The 10,679-nt window shown below is 43.2% G+C and overlaps 1 protein-coding gene across 1 annotated transcript in view; it reads right to left on the reverse strand.

Moving 5' to 3' along the window:
- Positions 1-26: 26 nt before the first annotated feature.
- The window catches only part of LOC306768263 (long-chain fatty acid transport protein 6), a gene marked incomplete at its 5' end in the record, with an annotated part of 11,934 nt that continues 1,281 nt past the window's right edge, over positions 27-10,679 (reverse strand). The window contains 9 exons of the mRNA XM_079256540.1: positions 27-277; positions 356-486; positions 1,334-1,431; positions 4,208-4,406; positions 4,480-4,570; positions 4,720-4,914; positions 7,086-7,210; positions 8,964-9,122; positions 9,238-9,435. Of these exons, the coding sequence (XP_079112666.1) occupies positions 101-277; positions 356-486; positions 1,334-1,431; positions 4,208-4,406; positions 4,480-4,570; positions 4,720-4,914; positions 7,086-7,210; positions 8,964-9,122; positions 9,238-9,435 (1,373 nt within the window). The 3' untranslated portion in view covers positions 27-100. The remainder of the gene's footprint in view (positions 278-355; positions 487-1,333; positions 1,432-4,207; positions 4,407-4,479; positions 4,571-4,719; positions 4,915-7,085; positions 7,211-8,963; positions 9,123-9,237; positions 9,436-10,679) is intronic.

Here is a 10,679-nt window from a genome sequence, read left to right on the forward strand (position 1 = left end):
ACACATCTGTCTTTACATCTGGGGTTAAAAGACATAAAATAAAAATACTTTTGTACTCTAGAATTATAATGTTAGTTTCATAATATTTATCCTGAGATCTTTACAAGCGGATCCTTCCTGACACAATGTCCTGGTAAACGGCTGCAGTCAGGAGGATGAAGTCTTTCTGAGAAACATCTAGGAAGTAGAGAGGATCAGCAGCAGTTTGAGGGTTAAAACCTTCCTGGACCAGCTTCAGCTTCTGCTGCTTGAAGGTTTCTGTCACATCCAGAGACGTCTGGAAATGAGCAGAAGCAGCAGTTATAGCGCTGCACTTCAGAAGTGTTAAATAAAGATGAACACCTGCGTGGCTTACTTGTATTCTGAGGAACCAGGTCCAGGCGTACGCAGGAAGAGTTTCCACCAGGTGGTTGAAGAACCTTTCTCCATCTAATGTCCGATCTTCTTTCAACGCGACAGCAGCCATTCCGATTCGGCCTTCATATCCTGCATAAAGACATTTAATTTAGTCTCATTTCATCAGGCGCATCTTCAGGATTCGCCAGCAGTTCATCACCAAATCTGACATGCAGAAGAAAAAATGGATTGAGGGGAAAGATTTCATGTCATGAGGGACAGAACTAAAGGCCGTATTTGAAGGATGGACGAAGCCTCTGGTGGTTAAAAGTGAAGCCTATGTGGGAGTGCATACAACTGCAGTTCCCCCTTCATCCACTAGGGGCTGCAAAACAGAGCAAATCCTCATATTAACATTTTTCTAAAAGTTAAAATGACTATAATGTAATATCAGAATGTAAATACTAATAAACCTGCTGGGAAGTACTGCGCCTTTTCAGCCACATAGATTCTGATGACAAATTAACACATTTGGGTGCAATGCAAATATTTTAAAGAACCACATATGAGCATTAAGATGTGTTTCATGACCTGGATGATATGACTGTGAGCATTGTAATGTTGCAAAGAGTCAAACTTTAAAAGGGACATATCAACAACTTTTATTAGAAAATAAGTTATAAGCTTTGCAACATTTTATTTATATATATATATATATTTTTTTTTTTTTTCATCAATTATCACTGGAAAGATATAGAAGTAAACAATTTTTATTTGTATTTTTAAATTGTAAGGAGTAGAAAGTGCAGACAACTGCGCAAAAATGTAAGAATAAGAAGTAAAAAGTTGTCAGATAAATAATTACTCCTCCATTTCTACTAAAGGTAACAAAGTATTTGTACCTCATTACTTGACACGTCTGGAGTTCATGTAAATGTTCTTATTCCACTTGTTCAAAAGACAATCAAAGATATTGACGGACAGGAGTGGAACAGACCTGGAACCGAGACCCCGTAGACGTTGACCTCCTGGATAAAATCAAGAAGACCTAAAATCTCTGACACTTCCGTGGTGGACACGTTCTCTCCTTTCCACCTGTTGAACATGAGAGGAGACGCTGTGAAACTTAGAGCAGCTGGAGTCGGACTCAACACACACCGACTTCTGCCGCACGTTTGCTTAACATGAAATGTTTCTCTGCATGAAGGAGCTTCAACCTGCATGTGTGGATTTCTGGAGTCTTCCTAAATCCACGCAGAGATTTCCAGCAGAGAATCCTGCCAGCTGTTAATGCAGAAGATCCCCAGCGCCCACTTTTCATCACCAATCTGTAGATGTCTGAGTTTGCTGTTATGTAGTTAAACTTTAGTTCGGACAAACTCCGTTACATCGTGATTCTTTAACATTAAAATGAATTATCCACAAGCACGCATGCTGTAGCCATAAACTCCCTGCTTAACTAACGCAGACCCTCCAGTGTCATCCCACCCGCTCCATCGAGCTGCAGAAACTTTAAATAGCAAATAAGAGGCATTTCTCTCTCATGTTAATAATCTGAATTACAGAAGTAAAATAGAGAATGCGTACATGTCAGGAAACGTGGAGGACTGCTGTGATTGGTTAGCGTCTGGCTATTTGACGAAAGGATGTGCAGAATTCAGGAGGATTGTCTGAATTATCAGATTCCTGAAGATGGTCTATCCAACTAAACGTTTTCAGTCATCGATAGGAAGTCCTGCAGATCCACTTGGAGAAATTATGAGTTTCATCACTGGAGAGTTGGCTGTTTCTTCACATGGATGTTTGTCTGTTTACTTTTCTGTCTGTCTGTAAGCAACTTTTCACAAAAACTACTCATTTCATGGTGTGTTCCTGAGAAGGGCTCTTGGTCTGAATTAGATTCCATTAAATGTTGGGAGTGATCCAGATCAGCATCATGATGCAGGAATGTTGTGAAGGATTCTTCCTCATTGTGAGGTTGGACCATTTTCAGTATATCTGCATTACACTTCACAATAAATGGTGAGAAAATCCAGGAGAAGTTCCCAAATGGTTTTCCAAGATATCAAAGATAGATGTGGATCATGGCAACATTCTGGATACTACCATCCAGAACAGGAACAACATTCTGGATACTACAATCCAGAACAGGAACAACATTCTGGATACTACAATCCAGAAGAGGAAAAACATTCTGGATACTACCATCCAGAACAGGAACAACGTTCTGGATACTACCATCCAGAACAGGAACAACATTCTGGATACTACCATCCAGAACAGGAACAACATTCTGGATACTAGCATCCAGAACAGGAACAACATTCTGGATACTACCATCCAGAACAGGAACAACGTTCTGGATACTACCATCCCGAACAGGAACAACAGTCTGGATACTACCATCCAGAACAGGAACAACATTCTGGATACTACCATCCAGAACAGGAACAACAGTCTGGATACTACCATCCAGAACAGGAACAACGTTCTGGATACTACCATCCAGAACAGGAACAACAGTCTGGATACTACCATCCAGAACAGGAACAACATTCTGGATACTACCATCCAGAACAGGAACAACATTCTGGATACTACCATCCAGAACAGGAACAACGTTCTGGATACTACCATCCCGAACAGGAACAACGTTCTGGATACTACCATCCAGAACAGGAACAACGTTCTGGATACTACCATCCAGAACAGGAACAACATTCTGGATACTACCATCTAGAACAGGAACAATATTCTGGATACTACAATCCAGAACAGGAACAACATTCTGGATCCTACCATCCAGAACAGGAACAACGTTCTGGATACTACAATCTAGAACAGGAATCCATATTAAATGAATGTGAGTCCAGAACATCAGTTGGAATCAGATGAGCTGCTTGCTGGAGGTATGACCTCTTTCTGTGCTTTGCTAGTTTTGTCTTCAGGATGCGGTCATTACACTCAAAACATTCACTTCATTCTCAGGAATCATTCAGGTGTGAAGTGGGTCATTGTGTTGATATGGAAACTCTATCTGAATGCGCCAACATGAATTATTGTTCCATCAACGCAGATACAAACAACCACTCACGCGCATGCCGAGGGAGAATGCAGAGAAGCAGCTAACCAGACATGTCTGTGGATGGCGGGAGGAAGCCAAAGTTCCTGCACAGAACCCAACACACACAGGGAGAACACGCAAACTCCACGCGGAAACATACCACGTCACGTTATCTTTGAACCACTAACTACAGCAACTATAACAATCATGAAGGAGACCAAGAAACCAAAACAATCAGAGTCCACGTCTCACTTCAGGATCAGAAAGTCAAATTTTACTTTTAAATGAAATAAAAAACTGAACAAAGACGTTTGTGGGATTTTAGAATCATTCCAGTCTTTTAGCAGCGACTAAAGAGTCCCCTCCCAGAGGGGAGGTCTGACTGGTCCCAGAGGGGAGGCCTGACTGGTCCCAGAGGGGAGGCCTGACTGGTCCCAGAGGGGAGGTCTGACTGGTCCCAGAGGGGAGGTCTGACTGGTCCCAGAGGGGAGGTCTGACTGGTCCCAGAGGGGAGGTCTGACTGGTCCCAGAGGGGAGGTCTGACTGGTCCCAGAGGGGAGGTCTGACTGGTCCCAGAGGGGAGGCCTGACTGGTCCCAGAGGGGAGGTCTGACTGGTCCCAGAGGGGAGGCCTGACTGGTCCCAGAGGGGAGGCCTGACTGGTCCCAGAGGGGAGGTCTGACTGGTCGGTGATGAAGTCAGTGGCTCAACTAGCTTCAGCTCTGTGTTGAGTTTAAACCCAGACAGAAAACCCTCCAGAGGAACCCAATCATTCAGGAAAGATTTCAGGTGGGCACTGAACCGGTACCTGAAGGTGTCTCCAATGCGGTCACGGAAGTAAAGGAAGTTCCGGTGATCGCGGAGCAGAAGGTCGCCAGTGTTGAAGTAGACATCACCAGCTTGGAACACGTCCCTCAGCAGCTTCTTCTCAGACTGGACCTTGTTCCCTGCATATCCCAGGAACTGGTTTAGCGGCGTCAGCGGCGTTACCAGGATCCCTGCCTCTCCTGCACAGGGAAAAGGTCTAAGTGCACAGTGAAGGAGAAAAGTCGGATTTTAACAGACGAGTTGGTCCTTTACCTGCTTGTGCAGGTAAGCATCTTCCAGAGTTAGTCCGGACCGGATCATACGTTTCTGGATCGTATTTCAGAAGCTCAAAAGGAATAGAGAGCTAGAAAGCATGGAAGAGAAGTCCTTGATAAGATGCTGCTTTTATCTGGGAAAATGTTCATTTAAACCATTTCTTGGCTTTTCTACTGAAGAGGAACCAGATGATCAGTTCCTGTTTCCATGGCGCCCTGTAAGGACTCCCTTGCTGACCTTGTTGAAGTAGCTCGCCCGCCCAATTGGCCCGACCTCATCGGTGTAGTTGAGGAAACCGATGCTCGTCTCAGTCAAGCCGTAACCTTCTCTGACTTTCCTGATACCAAAGCGTGTGATGAACTTCTTCCATATGTCCGCCCTGAGGCCACTGCCTGCCGCCAGCCGAACACGGTGAGCTTTCTCCTCTGGAACCTGGAGGCAGAAAAAGCATCTTACCCCAGTTTCAAAGGTGAAGCTGACTTTTTTACTGACTTTGGGTCAATTAAAGATAAACATCACATCCATTTTTGTTTCCTGTACAATGATTTCCTGGAAACAGGAGAAAATATAAAAATATGTATCAAAAAACTTTTAACATTTCTGCTGAAATGTGTTTACTGTAGTTCTCAGGAGATGCAAAACATTCAGGAAAAAATGGGGGGGAAAAGGAGGCGGTAAAGGCAGAAGACGTCTAACAGCCGGTGGTTCATTAACTCTGTATAAAATAATGATAAACATCATTTATGTTGTAACTTTTATAGATATGCAATAAAAAGTACTGGCTGGATGGAAGCAGATAAAGTAACAATAACAATAATAATAATAATGTGAATAATAATTATTATAATATGTCTTATTTCTTGGTGCGTTTCCATACTCAAGGTCACCTTAAAAAAAAAAAAAAAAAAAAATGGTTTACATAAAAATGAAAAACATGAGGACAAGACAAACAAAGCTGAAGGTTCAAAGGGTTAAAGAGAGAAGACCAGTTTAAATAGGTAACATTTAAGTTCAGATTTACCAGTCAATCTACATTCCTACCCTCAAGTATGGTCATGAGCTGTGGGTCGTGACCGAAAGAACCAGATCTCGTATTCAGGCGGCTGAAATGAGTTTCCTCCGCAGGGTGGCCGGGCTCTCCCTTAGAGATAGGGTGAGGAGCTCAGTCATCCAGGAGGAGATCAGAGTAGAGCTGCTGCTCCTTCGCATCGAGAGGAACCAGTTGAGGTGGCTCGGGCATCTGGTCAGGATGCCTCCTGGACCTCCCTGGTGAGGTGTTCCAGGCACGGGAAGACCCAGGACACACTGGAGGGATTATATCTCTTGGTTGGGCTCTCCTCTTGTCTTAGTGTATCTTGTTGAATTAACAGAGCTGAATTGAAGCTTGGTAGGCAGTTCCTACCATCGCCATCTTGGCAGGGACCTATTAAGCCTAAAATTGTTTTTTGTACTCAGTGATTGGTCATCTTCTCTACATTGTGCACATTCAAGAGAAGAAAGCCACGCCCACCTCCGCTGTTCAGTATAACTACTCCTAGCAGTTGACCAATCAGACGCAGCCCGCAGGCAGGAGGTGGAGCTTTCTCTGTTCACTTGTTTCTGGCAGATGCTGATCTGACAGGATCAATACAAAATGAAAGAAAGGATTTGTGAAAATTTTTTTATTATTTCTTGCCCTTCTGCACTTGCATATTAAAATAAATCAGACTAGAATGTGCATCATAGAGACACTTTAAATAGCTTGGTATAAAAGTTCATTTCTATGCAGATGATACTCAGATGTGTCTGTGGGCAGCAGTGAGCCAAAAGACTTCTTTGGCAGCAACATCATGTACATATAGTGTTATTGGCCTGTACCAAACACACCCCATCAGGGGGTTAAGCCCTTATCTGATGGGTTGAGTTTTACCACGGGACCACAGGTCATAAATAAAGGACCCCCTTACTTCTGTTTTTTCTGTGACGTATTTTTACAGGATAACCGAAGTCTGAGAATTAACCAAAATGTACAGAAATCTGCTGGATATGATGGTGGTAGAGGGATGGTGGATGTGATCAGACAAAGAGCAAGCACGTGACACGCAAGTCAGACTCGCCAAATAAACTTTTGCTGGTTTATTTTCACTTTTTATGCCCGTAAATGCAGCAACTGTTGTGCGATCGAGTGAACTGAAGAATCGAGCTGCAGTGAAAGTCTCAAAGAGAGAAAATCCAGCTTCGTAGTCCAGACCTCAGGACGGAGTTTGCTGTCTGAGAAGCACTGACTTGTGTAAAACTGTCCGTTCCAGAAACATCTCGTGCGACCCATCTATGGGTCGGGACCCCGTCTTCAGGAATGAACAGCAAATTACATGCAGTAAACTCACTCGTCTGGAGCCATCTGGAACAGGAATTACATGTTTCTGTGTTTTGGAGGGGCTTCTGGGGGAAGTCTGAAGAAAGTTTGAACTTTTAAATACTGTATTTTCAAACTGCAGCTTGCACAATAAGATTTTTCCACCATCCTTTAAACCACATTTAACATATATGTGAAGTAGAACATGTTTCCCGTGTGCCAGGTGACATAAACACCATCTTTAGGGAGAAAAAGATCAGATCCTCACCACAGGATGATTGAGCAGGTATCTGCAAAGCTCTCCAATGTACTGCACCACAGTCACGTTGTGTTTCACACAATCCCTCCAAAACTGGCTGGCGGAGAACTTCTTCTTCAACACGCATGTTGCTCCTGCAGGCCAGAGAAGAAGCAGCATCCGTTAGCGACGCTGCAGGGAGGGTTTGCTTCAGCCTTTTTCTTTCCTTTGAAAGGAAGCGAGATCTCCTCCATGGCCTGCAGCAGCACCAGGACTTGCCAGGGTGGTCCCAGACTACAGCAAGTCTAGAATCTTCTTTCCTTTCGGTGTTTCCCTTTAGGAGTTGCCACAACAAATCATCTGCTTCCATCTGACTCTCTGCATCCTCTTCTCTCACTCCAACTACCTTCATGTCTTCCCTCACAACCTCCGTAAATCTCCTCATCGGTCTTCCTCAGATGGTTCCAGCCTCAGCTTCCTTCTACCGATACGTTCACCATCCCTCCTCTGTACGCGTCCAAACCATCTCAGTCTGGTCTCTGACCTGATCTCCAACCATAGAACACGTGCAGTCCCTCATTCCACACTCTTCACGCAGAGAAAGAACCTCAACATTTTAGTTTCTGCAACCTCGAGCTCCACCTCCTGTCTTTTCTTTCGTGCTACTGTCTGTAAACCATACAACATTGCTGCCGTCACCACAGTCTTGTGCACGTTTCCATGCATTTTATCTGAAACTCTTCTGTCGCACATCACACCGGACGTTTTCCTCCAGCAAGTTTAGAATATAAAGCATAAAATCTCCAGAAAACAAGCTGCGGAAGAGTCAGTCATAGTAGTTCTGCTTCAGTTTCCAACAGTTCAACCTGTTACTACGACTTCAACTGCTTCACATGAACATGTTGCATCCCGTTTGCTCATGAAGACAGAAAAACAACATCCTTCAGGCAGAACATGCTGGAACGAGACCCTGCTGAAACATTTCAACTGAGCCTGCAGCTTTAACAAGTTGTCTCAGAATACAAGGATTCCCAAACCTCATCAACTCCCCTCTTATTCCCACAAATAAACAACATTTCAGACGCTGAAACTGATGCTTTTATCATCTGATGGAAAATATGAGCCGATCTGATGCAGCAACACGTCTGGATACAGCTGGAACAGGAGCAACAAAAGCCTGGAAAAGTAACTGGGACAAACCAGGAACAACTGGAGGAGCACCAGTTTAACTGGCAACAGGTCCGTAACGTGACTGGTTAGAAAAGGAGCATTTCAGTGAAGCAGAGTCTCTCAGAAAGATGGACAGAGTTTCATCAATCTGAAACAAACTGGAATTAAAAACTGTAAAACAATTTCAGAGTTCTCCAGTCTTTGAAGATCAAACTATCTACAGTGTAGAAAATCATCCGAACATTCAGAGAATCGGAAGGAATCTCTGTATGCACAGGAAAAGGCTGGACGTGGGTGATCCTCTGATTTAAATAAGACATGATTCTCTACTGGAAACCACTGCATGGACTCTGGAAGGCTTCCAGAAATCACAGTTCACCCTGAAATCCACAAATACAAGTAAAAGCTCCATCATGTAAAGAAGAACAGGATCCAGAAAAACCACAGCCAAACTCTCAATGTGGTATTATTCTTTCATAAAACTGAAAAATGTCTCAGTTTCAACAGCCGATGTGTTGTTTATGTTATACAGGGATGATCTTTGCATTCTGTTCTTATTTACATTCTATACAGAACTGGTCTGGACTTATAAAACCAGTTAGAAATCAGGTCTGACGGCAGTAAATGTGGATGACAACAGAAAGAAATACTGTAGTTTCATTCCTTCTCTTTGAACTGGATGCAAATTTAAAATAAAAAACAAAAACAGGAGATGTTAAGGGTGAAACAGAAACCTACCAAGGTGAATGCATCCTCCCATCCCTAAGAGGGACGCAGACATGTGGTACAGAGGAAGAGTGATGTAGATGATGTCTTCAGATGTGGCTCCACACAAGTCAAAGAAGCCCATGCTGCCAACGGCTTTCAGGTGACCCACCCGGGCTGCTTTGGGCAGACCTAACAGAGGCACAGTGGTCATCTGCTGCTTCATAGTCTATAACAACATGTCTGATCTGCAGGCTCACGCTGGTGGTTGTTTGCATTATTCTGAATGAGCTGGCTCGTCCAGTACCTGTGGTGCCGGAGGTAAAAATCATCAGGAAGTTGGACATGATGTCCACTTTGGGGATGTGGCTTAAAGATTCTCCAGACATGTTTTCCACCTTATCCAGCAGAGTGTTGAAGTCCTCAGAGGTGTGATCGACCAGCCACACGCCAACACCGTCCTCCTTCAGGTCAGCCAGGACCTCCTTCACCACATGGACCAGATCTGCAGAGAGGGTCACAGCGGGTCAACCCTGAAGCAGAAACCTGCACACAGATCTGTCACGTACTGGTTGTGTGTCCGCTACAGACTCTGTTCAGGTTCTGGTCCCGTTACGTTCATTTATTTTACACTTACGAACAAACATCCCTACGAGTTCCAAAACAAATGCAAAAACAACACAGAAGAAGAAAAAACATAAATAAAATGTGCACCATAAAACTAAAAAACCTCTGAGACCATTTCAACCAGCATAAGTCTTGAAAAAATCCGTAAGTAAATAAATAAATAAAGCCTGTGTCAACAAATATATGTGCAAACTGACGCCTTAGTTAGAGCAGCAGGAACAAAGCTGTTTCTGTGAAGTTTAGGTAATGTTTGGGGAGAAAAAACCTGGGTTTGATTGGTCTAAAGGTGCCTCCAAAACAAGGGCACACAATCACACCGAATACAAAAAAAACAGGATTCAACAAACATATTCATCATCAAAAATACGAAAGTTTCCTTTAACAAAACAGCTTTTTTTTTTTTTTTTTTTAAATAAAACCCGGAAAGTGTGTTTTTATGGACAACATCCGCAACACAAGCCTCTTCAGTTATTTCCTCCCAACATGACCAACTGAAAATAAAAAAGGACTTTATAAGGAGGAGTTACTGCTGTTTTAAAATGATCTGTTGAACAAATAAGTCATGTTACTGAGAGTCATCTCCGCTGTGCGAGACACTCCCGTCCCTGGCTGGGAAATCCCTTCAGGAAGCTGAGCTCTTCCTCAGGAATCGCAATGAGTTGCTGGTAAACCAGTTGACTCCAAGACTCAGTTCTTTATAATGAGCAAAACGGCTTCTTTTACACTGAAAAAAATGGGCTTTGTTAAGCTCTCTGATTGGTGGAAAGTTTGACAGGAAGTGTTTTCATCATCATTTACAGATGAAAATGTGGGTCTCTTAGCAGCATGGTAGTGATTTTGATTTTTTTTTTAAGGTTGAAAACATGATAAATATTGGTGTTTTGTTTTTTGTTTTTTTTACCATATAGAGCCTCTGAATCATAGGCCGTATATAAAAGATGGATGGAGCCTTCGGTGGTAAAAAGTGAAGCCAATGCAGAAGTGCATAAAACTGCAGTTCCCCCTTCATCCACTAGGGGCTGCAAAACAGAGCAAATCCCCATAGACTCCCATGTTAAAAGACCAACTTCACAGCAGAAATAAACATGTTTACATCCTGGTTCAAAAACCCATGTTAGGTTT

This window comes from Telmatherina bonti, assembly GCF_933228915.1.
Source record: "Telmatherina bonti genome assembly, chromosome: 17".
Classification (NCBI taxonomy): domain Eukaryota; kingdom Metazoa; phylum Chordata; class Actinopteri; order Atheriniformes; family Telmatherinidae; genus Telmatherina; species Telmatherina bonti.